This window comes from Heterocephalus glaber, unplaced genomic scaffold (assembly GCF_053883595.1).
Source record: "Heterocephalus glaber isolate CG9 unplaced genomic scaffold, H.glaber_assembly_v1.0 deba00000281, whole genome shotgun sequence".
In the NCBI taxonomy this organism is placed as follows: domain Eukaryota; kingdom Metazoa; phylum Chordata; class Mammalia; order Rodentia; family Bathyergidae; genus Heterocephalus; species Heterocephalus glaber.
Genome location: NW_028258139.1, coordinates 29,612,934 through 29,637,198, shown reverse-complemented (window position 1 = coordinate 29,637,198; position 24,265 = coordinate 29,612,934). Strand labels below are relative to the sequence as shown.

At 38.3% G+C, this 24,265-nt stretch overlaps 1 protein-coding gene across 4 annotated transcripts; it reads left to right on the top strand.

Annotated features, from left to right (window-relative positions):
• The first annotated feature begins 6,023 nt into the window (after positions 1 to 6,023).
• Znf572 (zinc finger protein 572) lies at positions 6,024 to 23,144 on the top strand. Of its 4 annotated transcripts, none has more exons than XM_004837972.4 (3): positions 6,024 to 6,133; positions 7,919 to 8,030; positions 8,662 to 16,972. In XM_004837972.4, exons 2-3 carry the CDS (start codon positions 7,952 to 7,954, stop codon positions 10,152 to 10,154), a joined length of 1,572 nt encoding a protein of 523 aa, XP_004838029.1. In that variant the 5' UTR covers positions 6,024 to 6,133; positions 7,919 to 7,951; the 3' UTR covers positions 10,155 to 16,972. The 4 variants fall into 4 exon arrangements, 3 of the variants coding, with proteins under 3 accessions (XP_004838029.1, XP_004838028.1, XP_004838027.1); XR_015440197.1 differs by lacking the exon at positions 8,662 to 16,972 and adding an exon at positions 20,091 to 23,144 and having other exon boundaries at positions 6,046 to 6,263; XM_004837971.4 differs by having other exon boundaries at positions 6,049 to 6,235.
• Positions 23,145 to 24,265: the final 1,121 nt, after the last annotated feature.

Here is a 24,265-nt window from a genome sequence, read left to right as displayed (position 1 = left end):
ATTTCCATTTGACCAAGCTATTCTCTTTCTAGGTATTGTCCTAGACATCATATTACAGTGATGCATGCATAGCCATGTTTATAGCAGTGCAACTCATAACATAGTAGCTAAATCTTAGAAACAGCCTACATGTCCATCAGCAGATGGATGGATAAAATAAATGCAGTATTTGCACAAGATGGACTACTACTCTGCCACAAAGAAAGATAAACTTGACTCATTTGCAAGAAAATGGATGCTCCCTGAGACCATAATGTTATGCAAAATGAGTCACATACACAAGCTTAAATTTCACACAGTTTCTCTTAGATGAGAAACCCAAAGTATAAATAATTTAAACAGCAAAATAAAAGACAGATAATAGGACACAGAAAGACAGATCTTTTGCAAATGGAAAGAGGACCGAGAGATAGAGGAGGGGCGTGTAATCATTATGTACTGCAAACATGCATTGCTGCAACAAAAAATTAAATACAGGAGAAGAGAAATTGGCAACAAGTCTTTCCTTGAAAGGGAGTTTGGGGCTGCATCTCTGTCCTTCCCTTGTGGCCAACAGGATCCAGGCTCTCGCTGTTCTCTGGTGTCATCATCTGGTGTTTGTTCATCTCATTTGGTCTGCTCCTTACTGTCTCTTGAGCACATCAAGCATGTTCCTATCTCAAGGTCTTTGCCCACGCTGCTTTACTCATTTAATTATTCCTCCCTTCGGAAATAATTGGATGGTTCTTGGTATCCTTTCCTTCATATCTCCTGATCTGAGAGGACTTCCCTGACTATCTTAACTGAAATAGTACAACTTCCCCAACACCCTAGTATGTCTGTGTAACATGCTTTACTTCTTTATCTAACACTCATCAACTTGTTTGCTTTGTTTGTTTGTTTTGCTATTCACTGGCACTTTTCCCCAACATTCAGTGCCCAAGATAATACAGTAACAAGGCAACAGGCATATGGTAAGCCCTGAACAAGCATTACAGGCATGAACAAGGAGACAGTCAGTGCACTGTGTCTAAAGTAGAATTGTCAGCAAAATCACAGGTGGGGCCTGGAGATGTAGCTCTGGTAGAGGGCTTGCCTAGCATGTGGGAAGACCTGGGTTTCATCCCCAGTACCACAAAGAAAAAAAAAATCAAAGGCAGGTGCTGCCCTCATGGAGCTTGCTGCCTGGATGGGGAGGCAAATGAATGAATTAACACACAAATAAATATATAGTTGCAGTTTTGAGATGGGTGCCAGTGAAAGGACTGTGGTATTAGAAGAGTTTGTAAAGGGTAATGTGTTTTATCGGGAAGGGCATGGAGAGCTCTCGTGAGGAAGTGGTGTGTGAGCTGAAATCTGAAGGATGAAGAGTCTTTGACTGGGGGAGGTAACAGTGTCATTATCTTTTAAAGAGATCACTGTGGATCAAATGAGGACATTGGATGGGAGGAGCAAGTACTTGTATCCAGAAGCTTATGAGGGGGCTATAGAAATTTTTCAGATGATGGATGACAACTGCAGAAGTAGAAATGGCCCTCAAGGTGGGAAGAAGCATCTGGATTTGAAAATCATTTATGATGTACACAATAGGGGAGGCTCATTTAGGGACTGTACATGGGAGGTAAGGAGAGGGAGATTGCAGGCAGCACTTCTGGGTGTCTGTGAATTGAATAGATGATTGAAAGGAAGAGGAAGAGGTAGGTTTTATTTACTGTTTAGGTGTGTACATTGGGGAGAACAGTGAGGATCTGATTTTCACTTTGGACATTTTGGCTTTGAGGTGTTATTGAGACCTCTAATAAGAGATATTAAGCAGACCACTGGTTGTAAGAGTGAAAGCTCAGACAGGCAGCCTAGGCTGGAGATGCAATTTTTTTTTTCAGTGCTGAGGATGGAATCCAGAGCCTGGGTGTGTTAGGCAAGCACTCTGCCACTGAGTCACATTCTTAGCTAAGATGTCAATTTTCAAATTGTTTGTGCAGGTGGTACTTGAAAGTGTGGGACAGATGGGGTTGCCTAGATGGAGGTCATCAGGAAAAAAAAAAAGGAGGTAGGCTGAGAACACAGCTCAAGCTCAGGACCCTGGGTACCATCCAAAGCAGCGCAGAAAGGGACAGAATCACCCTGAAGAACGTCTACATCTAATAAAATAAGTAAAAGAGACAAACAGGACTGATTTGAGACATTGGAGAAAAAGGAAGAGAATATGATGTTACCTTAAAATACTGTTTGCTCGAGAAAAGAGTTCTCAGCTGTCCAGACTTATGAAGAAGGACCTGAGAACAGAAAAATACCAATTACCTTAGCAATGTGGAGCTCATCACCAAGGTCTGTGATTTATTGTTTTTGTTACAGGAGAAATGTTAAGGTCAGTGGAAAGTGATGAAGTGGAAACACTCTGAGTAAATAAATAAAGCTGAGGGAGTATTTTGGGAGGGTGGAGGAAATCAGAGCTCACTTGATAGTGTAAAGTTTTGGGAAAGCAAGAAAAGTCCCAGTAAAAGGCTTGTTTGAATGTGAAGAGGCATTCCGCTGTAGTAACTGGAGAGAGGAAAGGGACTGGGAAGACTGGAAACTTGGGTAGATTTGTGTGTTTGGTATGTGGCAATGATGGGATTGGCTTCTATTTTCTTTTTAAACAAAGAGAGTAACTTTCTTTGAGCATTAGTAGTAAGTGCCGCATGAGATGGCATATGGAGGCCCTTTGACACAGATGGTAGAAGAATTTAGCAAGATCAGAATAAGACAAAGACTAGCACTTAGATAAGAATACACTGTCAAGAGAGGCAGCGGGTGAGTTTCCAAGAAAAGAATGCAGAGTTTTGGAGAGAGAAATCCTACTGTCAATGGGAAAGGCTGGGGTTTTTGTATGGATTCAAGACTTGGGAAAGGGTCTGAGTTAGAAAATGTAGCTGTCTTAGACACGGGCATCCTATTCCTTATTAATCTTTTAACCTTTTAATCTTAGACACGGGCATCCTGTTCCTTATTAATCTTTATGAATACTCCCATTGTATCTAAAGTTGTACATCAAAGTTCCAAAACGGTAAGGTTATTTACTTTGGCCAGACAGAAGTCCCTTTCTGACTGGGAGAAAGATTAAACTTTATCTCATATTGTTTTGGTCAATGTTAGCACATTATCTTATGACTGCTTAGCACCTGCCAGGCAGGATTGTTTTAATAGGAAAATTTTGTTGCTAAAATTTTAATTCTTTTGTTGCCAATGGATAATCTCTACAATAAGGGACAATAAGGGTGCCTTGTAAACCAATTGATGTCTTACCTGTCCAACTCTTTCACAGAAAGGTATATATCTGTATCTATATCCATATCTATATCTATCTTCCTATCTCTATACTCTCAGCAATGGGAAAATAAATAATGTGAACTTAAATACTAGATTGAAGGGGATACCCAGGGCACCCAATGTTTTATTGACTACAAGCATGGGAAGGTAAGAAGAGTATGCTTGGAAGACATCTAGTGACACAGTGTGAACTGTCTGAAGCACCTGGCTGGAAACATCTGGCAATGGCTGGCATGCAGGCAGTGCTAGCTGATATGCAGGAAGGGCTAGCTGATATGCAAACAGGGATGCAAAGTGGGAAGCCACTGCTTGACTTGTTTGGAGAGATCAAAGGATGCTGAGACCAGGTTGCAAGTAACCAGAGTCTGCTAATACTGGGCAGAAATGTCTGCTACAGTCCTCCTGGGAAGAATGCAGCTACTGGACCCAGCACAGAGGCACCTGTACAACGAGGTGACTCTGGAAAACAACAAGAACTTGTTATCCGTGGGGTATCATTGTACTAAGCCTGATTTAATCTTCAAGTTGGAGCAAGGAGAAGAGCCATGGATAACAAATACCAAAATCTCCACTCTGCGCTGTGCAGGTAGGTTGGGGAGAACAGTACCAGAAAAATCAAGATAACTTGAAGATATTAAGATATGCATGTAATGTGTTTGGAAAACTTCATCTAAGCAAAACCCATGTTTCTTCAAGACAAAGACTTCATAAGAATAGTACACATGGGAAAAATATGGACCCAAACTCAGATTTAAGCAAAAATTGTATAAGATTCCTGATAAATTTCATGGTTATGAGGAGTCATATTTTCTTAAGCATCAAAAAGTTCATAGCATAGGAAAAACTATGTAATGAATGTGGCAAAGCTTTTCATTGTAAGTCACAGCTCATTGTACATCTCAGAATCTACACAGGGAGAAACCTTGTGAATCTACTAAACGTGAGAGAACCTTCAGTACTTGTCAGAGAGTTCACATAGGAGAAAAGCCCTATGTGTGGAGTGAATGTGGGAACGTCTTCTCTTTCAGGTCACAGCTCATCATCCACCAGGAAGTCCACACTGGAGGGAAACTTTATGGGTGCTGTGAGTGTGGGGCCTATAGCTGGAAATCTCATCTTATCTTACACCAAAGAAGTAACACGAGTGTGAATCCCAACAAATGCAGCAAATATGGGAAAGCCTTCCAATTTAAGTCCCTATTTGTTGTACATCAGAGAAGTCATACAGGAGTGAAACCATATAGGTACAATGAGTGTGGCGCGGCCTTTAGGAGCAAGTCCTACCTCTTGGTTCATGTCAGAATGCATACAGGAGAGAAACCCTATCAATGCAGTGGGAAAGCCTTCAACATGAAGACAAGGTCATTGTGCCTCGGGAAAGGAAACAATCCCTGTCAGTACAGCAAGTGTGGAAGTCTTTGGGAGGAAGGAGCAGCTCACTGCTCATCTGTGAGCCCACGCAGGAGAGAAGCTCTAGGGATGCAGTGAGTATGGGAAGGCCTTCAGCAGCAAGTCCTTCCTCACTATAATTATACACAGATGGTGCCAATGGGGGAGAAACCCCACGAGTGTGGCTTGTGTGAGGAAGCCTTCTGTGGGAAGTCACAGCTGATTACCTACCTGAGAACTCAATGGAGAAACCCAGTGAGAGCACTGAGTGTGAAAAGCTTATCCCAGAAAGGCATTTCTTCAGATTCATCAGAAAACTCACTCAGGAGAGAAGTCTTTTAAATTCAGAGAGTGTGGGAAAGCCTTTCCTCAGAAGTCCTCTCAGTGAACACCAGAGTCCACATGGGAGAGAAGTTACAGAAGTGCTCTTAGTGTGGTAAGTCCTACTTCTGGAATTCAGAGCTTCACATAAATGCATAGTAGGACATCTGAGTGAAAAAGTGAGTGTTAGAAGCTTTCTCCCAGAGGTTGATATCCTAGGGCCCTGGAGGCTAGTGCAGACAGAGTTACAGGTAGAAGGTCCTAAAGATAGACCCACACTCATAAGTCAAGTGGAGAGAGCAGTCATTTGGAATGGGCTTGTTATAGCTTTCAGCAGTAGACAAGAGGATGAAGGAATGAGGAGTACTAAATGTACCAATGTAGTATGCCATGGAGGTTTTGGAGCATTCATACTGAGGACACTTGTAGGTTTAATAAATCAGGGAAGCATTTTCCCATAGAAGGTGTGTTTCATGGAAAATCACATTCCAGATTTGTTTTTATAAAATAGTGTGAAGAAAAATCTCAGATAAGAGCAATAGGCTTTTCCATGGTGGTGTGTAGTCTTTTTGTTTTGTTTTAATATGTAAATAAAGTAAACAGAACCACAAGGAACTTATTCTGAAAGTTAAGAGATATTTTGTGTGACTTTCCCTAGTTCACACTGAATAAAAATTCTGGTATTTTATTTTTAATATACAGTAACTCATTACATATATACTTGATAGTTTACAGTATAATATCTCCCAGTATTCTCCAAATTAAATGCTAAATATAAAAAATACTAAATTGATTTTGATTTTAATGATTATGATGATAAATCTGATGCTACCCTGATGGCAAAGGAAAAGATAAACTTCAATCAGGTCCCAGTCTTCAGGAGCCTAACAAATGAGAAAAATGAGGATCGCAATTGGCGAGAATCACATTACAAAAAAGAAAACCATCAGCACTCTTCGTCTGCACCTGCTCTCTAAGGGTTAAGACCAACAAGAGCCGGCCATCACTATTTCCTAGACAGGCCCCAGCAAAGCCGGCGCGGGAAGATTACATACTTCCGGTCTCTGTCTTCCGGGTTTGGGAGTTCAGTACTCGGGGTTGGCGAGATCCGAGGTGGCGCGTCTTCTTGCTCCAGGTCCGCTGGGGTTGTTAAGGGTGCCGAGCTCCGTGTGTGCGGCCCCCAGAACAGCGAGTTCCTCCTGAGGGAGAAGGGAGCCGCGGGCTGCGGGTAACAAAGGTGAAAACCGCATGGCCCAGGCTGCGGGGTACGTCCGGAAGAGGGACCCGGCGCCTGGTGGGGCGAAGGCCCAGCTTGTCCCCAGCCGGCGCGGTGCCTACAGAAGCTTGCGGGCTGGGGATAAGCTTGGTCCTGGAGCTTCACCCGTAGTGCACCCCGTCGCTGAGCTTCAGGCAGTGCATTTTCTCCGGAGGGCTTTCTAGTTCAAAGCACGGCCCTGCCCTGTAGCGGTGAAAAGGGCCACGTCTGTAGAGACAGATCTTAAGGACAGACTTTTAGTACCGTTTGTGGCCTGAATTTGCTCCCATTTTGCAGAGTCATTGTTCTGAGGGCGCATTCACAGTCAAATTTAATAAATAGTATCTTAGGGAAAACAGTGGAACGGGAGTGTTATCCAACCCCTTTTTTTTTTGATAAATACTTTGATAGAAACATATTACTTAGCAAAACATGACTTTTTTTTTCCAATTCAGGTGCATTTTTCACTCAAACCCCGGGGATGTGTGAATTTGTACTATTTTCACTTTTATAACAAACCCCTAGTTGGCTAAGTGTGCTTACAGAATGCCAACCCATTGTGATATAAAGTTTGAGAGTGTCAGTCTGGTGGTAATGCAGTTAATAAAGGTGCTCTTTGAAGTCTGTTTGTACTTTGAGATTATGCCGAGTGCTGCTTCCTGTTTCTAGTTTACCATAATAGATGGTGTAAAAGTCAACCATCAACCCTGGAGTTCAATCCTGCTCACCATTTTGTGGTTGTGTAAACTTAAGAGTTTCTCAGTGCCCTTTTATCTCTAAGGCTATCTATAATGTTTTTACTGATAATCAGTAAAGATTGTTCACGTACATTAGGCTCTGAGAATTATATGAGAAATATGTACAAGCTTGCTACTTGACACATAGTAGACACTAGTAGGGTAAAAACTATGTTAGTTTTTGTTTTTTGTATGGATGCTATTGTATGTCCTTTCAGGCTTTTATTTTTGCTCAAGTTATGTTCTTTAATCCTGAAGTGAATGCCAAGTCTATATATAACTACCTTTCAGTGCTAGGTCAGAGTTTCTAGTTCTTTAAAGTAGGTCAAGGATTGTAGTAAAGTGTAGGCTAAAATGGATGTTGTGATCGGGATAGACATGAAGAGCAAGAAAGGAAGAAGTCCCTGATTTGAGCTTTTCTATTTAGGGGTTATTGGCATTATTAACAGTCCTGTTCTATCTTAATTTCCTGTTTCTGTTTATATACATATTTAACTTTCCTTTGAAATGGACTTCAAAGATTTCTTCTTGCTGTCAACAGTTGAGTTATTCCTTTGAAACTAAACAAAGTGCTTTCTCTTCTTTAGCTTCTTTTGCCTGAATATTGATTTCTTGAAAGTGTTTCTAAGGTATGAGTGGACAGTGAGTATTAGGTATACATTCTGTCTTTGAAGCTTGGTCCTTAGACCTTTCATGCGAAGAGAGTTATAGTGAATAGTAATATCAGTTATATAATTTAAGAATTATTTTCTTAGATAAGTCACATTATTTGCATATGGTATAGGATTTTTAGGCAAAGAACATGTTTCATATTTTCAGTATGTTTCATAGAATATTGTATGTATACAATTGTTAAATTGCAGTGGTTGTAGAGAAGGAATAAACTTTAACAAATGCCTCCAGACATGACCCCTGTTTCCTTCTACAGGATTTGGAATCCTAAACCTGACTGATCATTGTGATGGAGCAAGGACAAGAATTGTTGGTCTCAGGTTCTAAAGGCCTCATGAAGAGGGAGAGTTTGAAAAGCCCCTTTACAGGTGAGGGATCAAGAAGATGATCTGAATCCTCAGGGAATTTGTTGTAAGATGGGCTAGAAAGTATGGAGAAAAAACAGGATATTAGAATGAGGTAAACCTTAACTTGATTCTGTGCTGTCACAAGCTGTTAATTCAGCCTCAGTTTTCTCATCTAAGATTTTAAAAAATGAATAATAATGTCAACAAATATTTTATGCAAAGCTCCTGTTCTTAACAAATAGTGACTACTGTTGTTATCTCTGTATTTGCTTATATTATAGCTAAGCTGCTGTCTAGTTTTTCACTTAAGATGGTATCCTGTTCAGTTTTATCTCCAGTAAGATCCTCTTTTGCTTGTATGTCTTACAGGATAAAGTTTAGTACATTTGTTTTTAGATTGATGTCCTCCTTGGCAATTGCTAAAATGGTTCAAATACTTCAGATATTAATAACAGTTTTAATAAGGACAATAAATTTCTCCTGCTTGTAGTGAACACATACAGTAAATGAAGTGAAACTAGTTTTTAAAACTTTTATATAGAAGAATTCATGAGATTTTTACATTGTTACTCCCTCTCTTCCCCTCAATTTGGAATTTTCTTTTCTGGCAGAGATTAGGGAATATGTTTAGAGTGTTTGTTTATTCTTGCAGGAGATGAAAGTAAGAATAATTTGGGAACTGTTCAACACAATAATCCTAAGGCAGATAAGCTTAAAGACAGAGCTTCAAAATGGTCTAAAAGACATGGCCCACAAAATTCTAAGCACGAGGATACAAAAGAAATGCTGTTGACATTGTCCCAAGAAGATGAGATTTTGGCTCAGAATTCCTCTGAGAATGATGGCAAATCAGAGATTTGGGGAAATTCTACAGGGAAAGAGGAGGAGAAGGCCAATCATGGGGTAAGGGACCCAGGAGAACATGGCAATGTCTCTATCCAGCAGGGAGACAAACCCTACAAATGTTCCCAGTGTTGGAAAAGCTTCAGTAATAGTTCTCATTTGCGTACTCATCAGAGGACTCACTCAGGAGAAAAGCCTTATAAATGCTCTGAGTGTGGGAAATGCTTTTGTAACAGTTCACACCTGATTCAGCATCTGAGAACACACACTGGGGAGAAGCCTTATCAGTGTGGTGAATGTGAGAAAAGCTTCAGCAATACCTCCCATCTTATTATCCATGAGAGGACTCACACGGGAGAGAAACCCTATAAATGCCCTGACTGTGGGAAGAGTTTTAGTAGCAGTTCTCACCTTATTCAGCATCACAGGTCACATACAGGGGAAAAACCATACGAGTGTCCTGTCTGTGGAAAAGGCTTCAGCTATAGCTATGTTCTAATAGAACACCAGAGGACTCACACTGGAGAAAAACCTTATGAATGTCCAGACTGTGGGAGCAGTTTTAGTCAGAGTTCCAGCCTGATTCGCCACCAGCGGACACACACAGGTGAGAAGCCCTACAAATGTCTTGAATGTGGAAGAAGCTTTGGTTATAATTCTACTCTAATAAAGCATCGAAGAATCCATACAGGAGAAAAATCCTATCACTGTGCAGACTGTGGGAAGAATTTTAGTCGAAGTTCAAATCTTATAACACACCAGGAAATACACACAGGAGAGAAATGCTGTAGAGGTTCTGAAAATGAAGAAAGTTTGCATCAGAACTGCAGAGTGATAGAAGAGTACAGAGGAGAGAAGCCATATAAATGCTGTGAATGTGGGAAGAGTTTTGGCCTTAGCACCCATCTCATTAGACATCAGAGGACACATACAGGAGAAAAGCCTTACAGATGTTCTCTTTGCTGGAAGACTTTCAGTCAGAGTTCTGCTCTGGTGATTCACCGGAGGACCCACACAGGAGAGAAACCTTATAAATGTCCTGATTGTGGTGAGTGCTTCAGTCAAAGCTTTAACCTTAACAGGCACCAGAGGATCCACAAAGGAGAAAAACCTTTCAAATGTTCTGACTGTGAGAAATGCTACACAAGAAGTGCCTACCTCACTCAGCATCGGAAAATTCACATAGAAAAGTCTTTTGAGTCTCCTAAAGTGGTGGATTTTCCTCATGAACTGACTTGGAAAAGCTGTTCAGGGGAAATGGCCCACATCCCTTCACTTTCAGTCTCAAATCCACTTTCCTGAGTCCCTGAGCTTGCTGAGTTTTGTTTGGTTTTGTTTTCCCTTATTGGACCATAACAGTTAAGGTTCATCAAACATCTGTAATCATTGTTTCGTGTAAAAAGTCAACCTCTTGGGCCACCAGGTTATCAGATCTGTCCAGTGAGAGACACTGACAATAATGAAGATAAAGGAGAAATTTTTTTTTGAAACTTAGAAATAGCTTCAAAGGAAAATATAAAGAGTAACCCAGGGAATGAGCAAAAGGCCATGTGAGAACTTGAAGCTAGGAGTGCCAATGAGTTACCTTATTTTTTCTTACCTCATTTTTTCTTACCTCATTGAGTGAAGATCATTACTAGCTTCAAGTCTTTGCCCAGTGAAATAATCTTTTGAACAAATAATGTGATTTTGTGTTTGTTTTATTAAATCTTAGGAAAGATTCTTCTTTTTATAAATACATTTTTATTTGGTAAAAATTAAAGAACTGTACTGTCCATTATTGTAGCCTTTAGCCATATTTGGCTATTTAAACATATTAATAATTAACATTTAATGAAATTTAAAATACAGTTTCTTAGTTGCACCAGCCACCTACTAAGTACTCAGCCACATATGACTAGTGACTACTATATTGGATATCATCATAGAAAGTTCTTTCAAGAGCATCTTTTTCGGGTTTTTTTTGGTGCCAGGGATCGAACTCGGGACCTTGTGCTTGCGAGGCAAGCAGTGGCACCACTGAGCTAAATCCCTGGCCCTAGAGCATCATTCTTAACAGACTCACATTTCTGTTAAGAGTAGGAATGTGCTCTAGTGTTTTTGTTTTCCAAAAGAAATTGCAATTGAATAGAAATGAGATTGAGTTTTTATAGCACTAGGTCAAGAGATTGGGTATTTTAGCAATTGTATGTTATGTTAAACCAGTGGTGTTATCTAATAATGATCTCATTGTCTTGACCAAAGCCAGAATAGTAGGTAGGATCTTGCAATGGGTTCTTCCATTTTTTGACAAAATCTTTCCCTAAGTTTTCTGTCTAAGGCCTGGTCATATCAGGAACTGGGTTATTTTTCTAATAATTAACCCACTCACTCTGAGCCAGTGTTCAAGGACAGTTTGTTTTTGAACACCAGGATTCCTTAGCGTTAGGATTGGCAGTTTTCCTCTGCTTTTGATATCTTTGGTTTATGGATCTGTTGAGACCTCATCCTCTGTTCTGTGGGAAGGATGCTTTGGAAAGTGTTAGATATATCCTATTCTTCCTCTCCCATTTTTTCCTAGTGCAAAAGGTATATGTATAGGAATGTCAAGACTCTGAGTTGCCCAGGATTTCATCAGTATTGAAAAATATGTTTCCACCTTTGTATGTTATGGAGAATATGTGGAGATGGATATTAGGAATTGAGGGCCAGACAGGACCAATTGTGGCTGCTGTGAAGGCAGTAGTTGGTGGACAGTTGATTTGCATGAGTGTTATTTACTTCATGGTTGTGGTACACTTGATACTGGCGAGGCAGTTGTGTCTTTTTGTATTATTATATGATTTAAAAATAAAGCAAAACTAACAAAAGTATTAAAGAAGTAATTGGGGGTGATTTTCTGCTTTCAAAAAAGGGAATACATTTTTGGGCATCATTGGCTTTTATGCAGCTGTCACCCATATGTCTTTCTACTTTTCTGTATTATGTAGTAATTCCCAAGTTCTCCTAAATTACAATATCTCAGGGCAAGTTTTTTACAGTATTTTTTAAATCACAGACAGCTAAGTGTTCAGTTAATGTTTGATAATTTATTGGTTTGCTCTTGAGGCTGAGATTCGATTGCAAGGCAACAGCTATGGGATAGTGGTAAATCATCAGTGAAATAGTCTATAGCATGTAAATCACTGAGTCTCAGTTCCTATATCTGTAAAAGGAAGATAATACCTGCCTTCTGAGGCTGCTGTAAGGATTAAATAAATGTTTGTAAAGCTTCTAGCACAGTATTTAAAATATGAGGTTCTCAGCAGTAATGGTGTTAAGTGAAACAAATTTTAAAATGTTATCCACATGTTTTAAGCATAAAAATAGCAATACAGCTCCAAACTCATCCTACTTGGAGGTTGTTTGTGATCAATCTCAGTACAAGACTGTCGTGTGTTTTAAGGTTGTAGACTATCAAAAACAGTTTTATTTATTACACTTGTAAGAAGCTGTAACAATGGCAGGAGATATTACTGGATTTTTGTTGTTGTTGTTTGTGAAACAAAGGATTTGGTTTAAGACAGGAAGAGAAAAAATAGCAAGTGCAAATTTAAATGTATTTGCAGAAGAGATTAACAACAGGAATATATATGTCCTATCACCATCCACCTACGTTATGTTTTATAATCACTGACAATTATATAAAACCTATTTCACAAACCTTGACATATACAGGAATATAGATTTCACATTTTTATATAGATTAAGATAGGCTCTGTTAGCATTAATTTGGCTAGAATCCTTCTTTGGATAGAAAATGAAGAAAACAGAAAAGAGATTTGTTCCCTAATGATGAAAAAATAACATAGTCAAATTTAATTGTATTGATGCCTTTGCCTCAGTTTTATCAGTCAGCAAGTAGGTTCTTTGTTTAGCTTTATGGAGAAGTAAATATTCTGTGTTTTGTGTTTTTCTTGCTGACACAGAGGATTCAGTGGACCATGAATAAAGAAAGGATCCTTATTTGTAAATGATAGTTTTTTAGTTGCTTTTTAATTAAAAGGATGGCTTAAATGGGTTTTTTTTTTAAGTTAGGCAATTACAGAGTGGAGATGTGGGGCTAGACACTGATCTGTCCTTGAGAATTTTTAAAGGATTTTGGCATTCTGTTGTTCAAGTTAATGGCTCAAAATCTGTTCCAGTTAGAGCTTCTTTCATATACAGGCTTTACTGTAAGCCCAAATTAAGTATCCTTATTCTGAATAACCCGGCATCCTCATGAATCCTTGAAACTGCTTGCAGGAAGGACCTGAAGACTGGCAATGGTCTTTTTCTGGTCCATCTCCAGACTTTGTTGATATTGTTCTAATTTGATCCCCAAGGTGTAAATGACCTTTTTCTTGCAAATCTGTGTTAGTGGAAGATACCATATAACTGCACTTAGCAAAGTGGTTAAGAGGCCAGATGGTGTTTTCTAGGCAGAGTTCATGGGTCAGACTGCAGTTATCAAATCATCTACGTACTGTACCATCATTCCCTGGCTCAATTGTAGCATTCTAAGGTCTTTAGCCAGTGTTTCTCCCCAAATCATGGGCACTGCCCAGCAGTATTGGAGAGTGGGTTTTGATTGTAGGTGTGTCCATTCAAAGGCAAATAGCAACTATGATTCCCTTTTGAATAGAATGCAAAAGAAGGCATCTTTTAAATCTAATACAGTACTGCTTTGCATTCTGCAGGCAAAGCATTTCAAAGATTATAAAAATTAAGTGAGGTAGAGTGAATATCCTGGACAATTTCACTAATGGCATGCAGATCTGGAACAAAATGGTATTCCTCAGACTGAAACTTAGTGTTATTAGTATGTATTTGTAATACATAATGATTACATTGATAATGAGGAGTTGGTTCATGTACATAGCACATCTTAATTCTTTTTCCTTTTCCTTTCCCTCCCCTTCCCACCCTTTGAAACTTTTTAATTGGTAAGATGGGAGTATTATAAAATGACTGGAAAAGCTGAATTAATTTGCACTTTAGAAACTTGGAGCATCATTGGACAGGGTCCAAGAATTCTCCCAAAGAGGAAGATGGTCACCGCAACACAGCCCACCAAGTAGCTTCTTGACTCTTGTTGAAGAAAAGAATTTCAGGATGTGTCAGTGAGAGAGCTAAAATGGTTTATTAAGCAGAATAAATAAGAAACTAGAATGCAGCCCTTGAGAGAGGTGAACTGTGGACTGGGGCTAGGGATATTTATGTGGTTTCTCTAATGGCCAGCAACGTTGAACATTTTTTTTCATATATTTATTGGCCATTTGTACTTCTGCGAAGTGTCTATTCATTTGGTTGCACATTTTTTAATTGGGTCTTTTTGGGAAGGTCTAAGTTTTTTGAGTTTTTTATAAATTCTAGATGTTAGTCCTCTGTCCAAGGAATAGCTGGCAATTTTATTTTCCCATTCTGTAGGTTGTCTCTTTGCTATTGTTGGTTGTTTCTTTGCTGTGCAGAAACTCTGTAATTTGATATGATCCCATTTGTTGATTCTTGCTACTATCTCTTTTTTATATATATACAAGGTCTTGCTATATAGTTCAGGCTGGTCTTGAACTCTCTGTAGTTCAGGCTGGCCTTGAACTTGAAGCAGTCCTTCTGTCTCACTCTCCCAAGTGCTGAGATTATAGGCATGTGGCACCATGCCTGGTTCTTTCTACTATTTCTTGTGCCATTGGGGTTCTGTTCAGAAAGTTCTTGCAATACACTTATATGACAGTTTTATCTGTTTTATCTTCCAGCAGATTGTTTCTGTTTTAACATATAGATCTTTGATTCACTTTGATTATAGTTTAGTACATGATGAGACATATGGATGTAGATTCAATCTTTTCTGTGTGGATAGCCAATTTTCCCAGCATCATATATGAAAGAGTCTATCTTTCCTCCATTGTATATTTTGGCCCCTTTGTCAAAGATCAAATAATTGAATGTGCCTGGGGTTGTTTCTACTTTCTCTATTTGGTTCCATTGATCCATATGTCTGTTTTTGTGCCAGTACCATGCTGTTTTATTCACTGTCACTCTGGAGTGTAATTTCAAGTTTGAGATTGTGATGCTTCCTGCTTTGCTCTTGTTGACCAGGTTTGCTTTTGCTATTCTGGGTCTCATCTGGTTTCATATTAATTTTAGGATTGTTTTCTTTATGAAGAATGTTATCGGTTAGATTGGCATTTCATTAAGTCTATATATCAGATTTGGAAGTGTGGCCATTTTTACTATGTTGGTTCAGCCTATCTGAGAACAGGGAATATCTTTACATTTCCTGAAGTCCTCTTGGAGCTCCTTTTGCAGAGTACTGTAGTTTTTGTTGCAGAGGTCTAGGTTAATTCTTGTTTTTAATTTTTATTGATGCTATTGAGAATGGTATTGTTCCCCTAATTTTTTTCTTGGTGAGTTCATTATTGGTGTACAGGAACACTATTGATTTTTGTGTGTTGATTTTGTATCCTGGACATTGCTGAATTAGGTTAATAAGTCTTAGAAGTCTTGGTGGAATTTTTTTTGATCTTCTATGTAGAGAATCATGTCATCTGCAGATAATGATAATTTGACTTCTTCCTTCCCTACACATATTCCTTTTCTTTTTCTTGCCTAATTGCTCTGGCTACTGTTTCTAGGACTGTGTTGAGAAGGAGTGGTGACAGTGGGCATTGTTTTCTTTTTCCTGAGGGAAAGCTTTCAGATTTTCCCATTTAATATGTTGGCAGTATATTTTTCATAAATGGCTTTTATCAGATTGAGATAAGGTCCTTTTTTGCCTACTTCCTGTGGGGCTTTTATTATAAATCGTGTTGGATTTTTTCAAAGGCCTTTTCTGCCTCTTTTGAGATCGTCATATGATTTTTGTCATTGCTTCTGTTTATGTGATATATTACATTTATTGATTTGCGTATGTTGAATCATCCTTTCATCCCTGGGATGAAGCCTGCTTGCTCATGATGTATGATCTTTTTGGTGATTTGTTGCAATGTATTTACCAGTATCTTGCTGAGTTTTTTTTTTTGTATCTGTGATCATTAAAGAGATTTGGCCTGTAGTTCTCTTTGTTGGTCGAAGACTTTTCTGGTTTTGGAATCAGGGAAATGCTAGCTTCCAGGAATGAGTTTGGGCCTACTCATTCTGTTTCAGTTTCATTAAAGAGTTTGAGGAGTATTGGTGTTATGTCTTCCCTGAAGTTCTTTTGAATTTGGCAGTCAATCCATGAGGACCTGGAATTTTCTTAATTAGTAGGATTTTTATTACTGCTTCAATTTCATTTCCTGTTACTGGATTATTTGGAGTTTCTAAGTCTTCTTGATTCAGTTTTGGAATTCATATGGTGTAGGAATCTGTCCATTTCTTCTGAATTCTCCATGTTATTGGTATACAATTTTGCAAAATGGTTGCTAGTAAGTTTTTGGGTTTTGGCAATATCTGTTGTGATTTCACCTTTTTCATTTCTAATTGCATTTTTGGGTCTGGTCTTTGCTTTTGTTGGTAAGGTTGGCAAAGAGTTTGTCCATTTTGTGTTTTCTTTCAAAGAACCAACTCTTCAATCCATTGATTCTTTGTATTGTGTTTTTTAGTCTCAATTTCATTGATTTCTGTTATGATCTTTATAATTTTCTTCTTTTTACTAACTTTGGATTTGTATTGTTCCTGTTTTTCTAGGACCTTGAGATGCATCATTAGATTATTTATCTGGATTCACTCTGTTTTTGTGGTGTGGGCATTCCCAGCTATAAACTTCCCTCCTAAGACTACTTTCAATATGTCCCATAAGCTCTATTATACTGGCAGTATAATTTAATTATAGGAACTATATTATTCCTTGATTTCTTCTGTGACCTATTGATTATTCAAGAGAGTATTGTTTTATTTCCATGGATTGGCATAATTTCTGTGGTTTGTTTTGCCATTGAGTTCTAGTTTGATTGCACTGTGATATAATATGCATGGCATAATTTCAATTCTTTTGAATTTATTTAAATATGCTTTCAATTTCAAGTATGCTAGCATTTAGGCTATTCTGGAGAGTTGAATGTGCTGTTCAGAAGAATATGTATTCTGGTTTTGGGTGCAATACTCTAGGTATCTATTAAATCATTTTGTTCAAATGTTTTCAACTCTGATTCTTCTTTGTTGTTTTTTTTTCGTCAATTGATGTATTTGTGATAATGAGATATTGCAGTCACTCACAATTGTATTAATGTTTATCTGGTCTTTTATGTCTACCAGTGTTAGTTTCCTGAATTTGAGTGCTTTGTTGTTTGGTGCGTATATGTTTTTAATTGTTATCTCTCCCTGTTGAATTGTTCCCTTAACCAATATATAATGCGCCTCTTTGCCTCTTTTTATCAGTTTTAACTTGAAATCAGTTTTTTCTGAAAATAAGAGAGCTATTCCTGCTTGTTTTCAGGTTCCCATTGGGTGGAATATTATTTTCAATCATTTAGTCTATGAATTTCTTTTTGGGTTAAATGTATTTCCTGTATACAGCATTGTTGTCTTTTGTTTCTTGATGCATTCTGCCAATATGTGTCTTTCAAATGAGCAATCAAGACCATTGAAATTGAGAGTTTTTACCAAAAGATATTGATTTATTCCTGTCATTGCATTATTTTCCTGTTGCTGATTCCATTTCTTTCTCTTTTACTTAACTGCTCACCCTATCTAGTACATTCATTCTGTTGGACATTTGGCATTATTAGCTTCTATATCTCTTTCTGGGATATCATTGAGAATTTTTTTGAGTACTGGTTTGGTTGTCATGAATTTCTTCAGGTACTCTTTGTCATGGAAATACCTTATTTCTTTATCAATTTGGAAAGATGGTTTTGCAGGATATATCAGTCACAGCAGAATTGGAAGTTGTTTTCTTGTAGGACTTGAAACATTTCACTCCAAGTTCTCCTGGCCTTTAAGGTTTGTGTTGATTCTAGTGGGTTTTTCTTTATAGGTGATTTGTTGCTTTTTTCTAACAGCTTTTAAAATTCTGTTCTCATGTTGGACTTCTGGGGCTTTCACTGTGATGTATTGTGGAGAGATTTCTTTTCTGATCTTAGCTGTTGGAGTTCTATATGCCTTGTTTATCTGTATGTTAAATTCCTTCCCATATTTGAAAATTTTTTTGCTATAATTTCTGTAAGTAGGTTTTTTATTCCCTTTTTTGCTATATTCTAGTTTTTCACTAATTCCAGTTAATCTTAGATTGATCTTTGCATCATCTAAAAGCTGTTGGATCCAGTTTTCATGTTCTTGTGGTAGTTTTCTTTAATTGATCACCAACACAGTTTTGATACTTGGTTCTCACATTGGTCACTTTTTCTTTTTTCTTTTTTCTTTTTTTTTCTTTTTTACATTGTTCACTTCTGTTGCCTATATTTTCCATAGAATTTTTAAACTCCTGAATTTGTCTGGTCCCTTTTCATGGACTCTGTTTTCTATGCTGGACATTCATGTGTTGCATTGCTTTGTTTAGTTAAGCTAGCTTTTTATTAGTGTCTTCTGTAGACTTGCTAATCTTTTTATTAGGATGATTAGCTGTTTAGTTATATATTTTTGAATTCACCAAACACCTTATTGATTAGTTTTTTTTTTAATCTTCTCTGTTATCTTTTCAAAGAACTTGACTTTTTGTGCCTTTGGATTCCCTTACTCTCAGTGCCCCATGTTTCAGCTTTGGGTGAGCTGGGAGTTTTTAGAGGAATTTTATTGCCTTGTCTACTCATGTTTCTATTTTGTTTGTTTGTTTTCTGTGCTAAGGCTTGTAGGTTGATTATAGCAGAAGATTTTGTTCCTAGTGTGCAGACCTCTTTAGTTAGTGTTTACTCTTCAGATGCACTCTGGGCATGCCTAACTTTAGGACTTTGCATCTGTCCCAGAATCTCCCCACTTCCATTTATTTGGGAAGGGAGGCTGCAGTGTATTTGGCTCAGCACCCGAAAATTTCTCCAGAAATGGGCTGCAGTATTGCTAATGACACCGAGGCCATCTAGATATTGGCATACAGAGAAAACCAGTTGATAGCAACAACTCTGTCACCTAGCTGTAGTAATACAACAATAATAGAGTCAAAGACAAACTGGATATTGACATACCCTAAGAACTAATAATGTACTACCTTTCACATGTTCCCACCAGTTTGACTCACTGAAGGTACATATATGACTGTACCTTCGGGTGGCTTGTGTTACTGGTGGTACAAATGGATCTAATCAATTTTATCAGTCTTTTTACTAATAAATTAATTAAAAGTGTATAAATGAACTAAATCTAGTTGCTTGAATTTGAATAATTACTGCCCAAATATAAATATGAATAGTATTCATACCAATTTTAAGATTATTATAATATCAACAAATGTACTTCATTAAATGAAAATAAATTTATTTATATCCATGAATTTCTTTAAAACATTTTATACATAAAGACAATTGATTTGTGCAGAATATGCAAAATGTCATAATACAAACAAATTAGCTATATAACATCAGATGATTGAATTCAAATCAGAGCCACCCAGCAGTGAGATATACAAATTACAGCCCTGTTGTAATGTGTTAGTCATAGAAAAAAGATCTATGATTACTGTATAAAGTCTAAAACAAACCAAATATTGACCTATAGTAAATATCTACTAAATAGAACAATTTTACCTCTACCCCTATAAAACAGTATTCAACTCTAGTAGCATATAGTTAACCATCTAAAGATTCATAAAGCTTAATTGGTTACACTAGTAAAGATAGAGGATATGGGGAATGGGAGCATAAAAAATGTAAAAATTTAAAAATTAGCAATGGAAGATGAGAAGGAGATGAGAAAAGTGAAATGAAGGATCCTATTAAGGAATAAAAGGAAATTAATGGTATTAGCCCAGTGTAACCAAAAGAAGAAAAAGAAAAACAGCAAACTAAATTAAAAACAGAAAAAAAGGAAGGAAAAAGTAAGAGAGAGAAGAAAAACAGAAAAGAAAGGCAAAAGAAAACAGGGGGAAATCCTCCAAACACCAAAAAATCAATAAAGGAGAAAAAATGGATCTGAAATATTCCTTTATATTTTCAAATGTGTGGTTTCCTATCAGGTCCTACAGTCTTTAAATCCAGTAAGTCACAGTTCTCTCTGCCCAGCTTTATATAATGTACTTTTGTGAGCATCTCCCCAACTTCAGAGACCCTCTGTGCTGGAAACCCTACACCATGGCAACTGTCCATCCTGAGACATGTCTCCATTGGTAAACAGGAAACAATCAGATCACCGGTGGATATAAGAAGGGGTGGCGGCAGCAGACCACTGGATTCAGTGCCATCACTTTGAGATCCAGCCTCCTCTGAAAGCCACAACTGGCAAGACTAGGTACAGGGCCCCATGTCCTTCCTTGTCAGAGCTTGAACTGCTCAGGATCCATGTGTAAGCCCTCAACTTCATCACATCTGTCAACTGTGCCTGTCATCCAGGCACTGTGGGTGGGTAACACTCGAAATCCTGGAGTGAAGCTGTAGTGTTGTTGTTCTTCAGCTCAGTCCCACACAGTCAATCCCCTCCCAAAATGGTGCCTGATTATAATCTCTCTGGCAATATGGTGGGCACTGTACTGGGTTTCTTCTCCAACTCTGTCCTGCTGTGAAGGAGTCATTCTTGCAGTAAAACCCCACACTGTTTTTGCAGTTTACAAGAGCTGTGAGCTTCTCTTGGGGCTGATGCTGCTGGCCAGGGTCATTATTTCTTCCTAGAGCTGCCTACTCTCTCTCAGGGCATTGGTCTTGACCATGATTAAGTTGGTTGGCTTGTCAGTGTCTATGTGGATCTGTGCTGAGGACCAAACTGCAGTGCTGGCTGGGAACTGGCAGTTTGATATGGCCAGGGCACTGAATCCACGATGGGTGCAGTTTGCTGGGTGTGGGTGCCATGGGCGTGGCTGCCCTCACCTAGATTCTATTGTTGTAACCCAGAGCCTGACAGGCTGAATTGATTTTGGTTGAGGAGTCCAGTAGATGAAGTCTAATCTTCACATCTCCTCTTCATTCTTTAACACCTTTACTTGGTTCAGCCCATAGAAATGGGCTAATTTGGAAGTGAAAGTCACTGTCCTGAAAGTCTGTGTGTATCCTCAAACTAACCCTGGAGGAACCTTAAAATGTCCTGATTGCTCAGAATTCTGAGGAAGTAAAACCTTAGACTTTCAATTCAGACTTTGTAGGACTGTTCAAAACCTGTTTCAAATTCAGGTTTTATGGGGCTGGGGATTTAGCTCAGTGGTTCCGCCACTTGCCTTCCAAGCACGAGGACCTGAGTTTGATCCCTGGTACAAAAAAAAAAAAAATTCAGGTTTTATTCACTTACTGGCTTTCTACTCTGTAGTCTCTTTATACAATTTGGCAAGGAGTGAATGAGGTGAGGTCCCTAGCATGTCATAAGTATTAAAAAAAATAACTGATTTCCTTTCCTGCCCACCCTAATTGTTTCCTAATTTTGCCAAAATATGCTCCAGGCACAGATATGTTTAATTGTTTATGGGATTGAATATTTTTAGTTTTCTAAAATAGAGATATTAATAACACTTGGCTCATGGGTTTGTTGGGAGGAGGATGAAAGAGATAAGATAATTTGCTTAGCATTGCTGGTACCTATGATCACTGTTAGTTGTTACCAACATCATCATCATAAAGTTGCCCTAGACTGTCAGGGGTTTTAGGATCATCTTGGAAGCCTCAGTGACATTGGTGTCCCTGAGGTCAAAAATAGTGGATCTTTTTTTATTGGTTACCTGTGAGCATAAAAAGACATGAATAGCAGTGTATATCAAGTTGTTTGGGAGGCTAACATGCAGTATATTATTATTGTAATATGGCAGTATACTGCCTACCTTGCATTCCTCTATTTTCTTCTTTTCTGTTTTCTGTTATCTTTCTCTCAGGACCCAGCCTCCTCTGCCTTGTACATCCATATACTAACAGAAATTTAGGCTCCCCCCGATCCTTTATTTTGTTCCCTTTGCTCTCTTTTCTCCCAGTGACTTAGAATAAAAGACAAAGATAAAGATGTTCCAAATGGTGGGGCTTGATTATGAAGATACACATGGAAATAGGGTAGTTGGTATATTAGTCCTTTTTGTTGCAGTAATAAAACACCTGGGGCTGGGTACTTTATTAAAGAAAAAGAGGTTTATTTAGCTTATGGTTCCAGAGACTGAAAGTCCAAGATTGGGCAGACCCATCTGTTTTGACTCTGGTAAGAGTCCCCTGGCTGCATCACAGCATGGTGGAGAAGGCAGAAGGGAAGTGCAACATACAGAAGCAGCTAAGTCTGTAGGCTGCCCTTGCTGGGTAATAGCCCATTCTTGTGAGAAGCCTTCTGAGGGTGATGCTTCTGTAACCTATTACCTTGCATGAAGCCCCATGTCCTAAAGTTCCACCACTTTGACTACCATGCTGGAGACCAGGTTTCAGGACATGGAGCTTTGGGACAAATACACTATATCCAAACCACAGCACCCTAGAGTCATGACATGATAGGCATAACAGGCAGTGAGATGGCTAAGATAACTGGATTTCTCATCTAGTATTGCTTTACTCTGATAAAACTGGTAGATATTCTAGGACTTGATAAGACTGAGGAATGGAGTAGAAGCCTGGTTTAAAAATGACCATGATTGGGGCTGGGGATTTAACTCAGTGGCACTGCACCTGCCTCGCAAGTGCAAGGTCCTGAGTTTGATCCCCGTTACCACCAAGAAAAAAAAAAAGACCATGATTAATTTTGAGACATGCTGTTCTGGTTTATATCTAGAGGTCCTCCCAAAGCCTCATGCACTCATAGGTGGGGCTTTGGGGAGGTGACTGGATCATGGGTGCATGAAACTCATCACTGATGAGCTTAAAGCTGGTTGTAAAGTTGAGAGGAGAAGCCTGGTGGAAAGAGGTGGCCACTGTGGGCATGACCTGGAAGAGTCTCCCTCCTCCTTCTTTGATCCCTTGCTGCTTCCTGCTGCCCTGCCATGGACTGTTTCTCATCTGTGATGACCCTCTGCCATGCTGCCCTGCCTTAGAGCGAGCTGACCGTGGACCGAAACCTCTACAAACTGAGAGCTGAAATACACTTTTCCTCCTTTAACTTTGGATGTTGGGTATTTTGTCACAGCAAGGAGAAAGTAATTAAGACACATGCTAAATAATGAATGATCAATAAAAAAATACTGGCTGATTAGACTTACAGACATAAGGCAAAGATTTTTTCCCTGAACATTGCTTATTTTTCTAAGTATTGGGGATGGAACCCAGAGCCTTCTCATTAAACTTTATCCCCAGCCTTTTTTTCTTTTAGGCAGGGTTTCACTAAGTCATTAAGTTATCCAGGGAGCTTAAACTTGAGATCTTCCTCCCTCAGCTTCCCAAAATACTTATATTATAGGCCTGTGCTACCACACCTGCCTAATACTGCCTATTTTGATCATTAAAGTAAAACTTGCTAATTGTAAAATATACAATGAACACAAATTATGAAATACATAAAATTATAAAGACCAAAATAAAAATGACTCATAATCATTTTTCCAGAGATTTCTTATAATGAAAATTCTCAGGTTTTCCCTAAAAACCACTTAGCACAGTTATGAATAAATTTTTCTTAAAACTTGAGCATAGGATGATTTTTTTTTTCTTAATATTAGATCATTTGTCATTTTACTTGTTTCAAAATTATGATAAGGTTTTTAATGGCTTCATAATACACCGAATGGATATACCATAATTTAATTTTTCTAATATTGGATGTTTGTATATTTTACTTATTTGCTATTATTAAAAATAACACTGCTGTGAATAGGTGGGGTTTTAAAAAATGTTTTATTTTGTGTAGTGTGGTTGTGATTGGTTTTATAGTTTTGCTTTTTAAAATGTACTCTTCTCATTGTTTCCTTTGAGTGAATTCTTAGAAATGAGATTATTGAGTCAGAGGACATGAGTTTTCTTTTGCTTTCTTTTTTTCTTTTCTTTTCTTTCTTTTTTTTTTTTTTTTGAGATAAGGCCTCACTCTGTAGTTCAGGCTGGCTTTGAATTCACTATGTAGCCCAGGCTGGCCTAAGACTCACAGCAGTCCTCCTGTCTCAGCCTCCTGAGTGCGGGAGTTGCAGGCATGTACCACCATGCACTGCCATAAATTGTTTTACAGGCATATTGCTTAATTAATTTCCAGAAATATATATATATATATTTAAACTACCTCAGTGAAATATTTTCTTTTTGTACCAGGGATCGAACTCAGGACTTTGAGCTTGCAAGGCAGGTGGTGGCACCACTGAGCTAAATCCCTGCTCCATCAGTGAAATAATTTTATTAAACACGCTTTCCTTGGGGAAGAAGAGAAAATCTTACATTGTAATTCAAAGCCAATAGTTTACTGTGATTAAAAACTTTCAA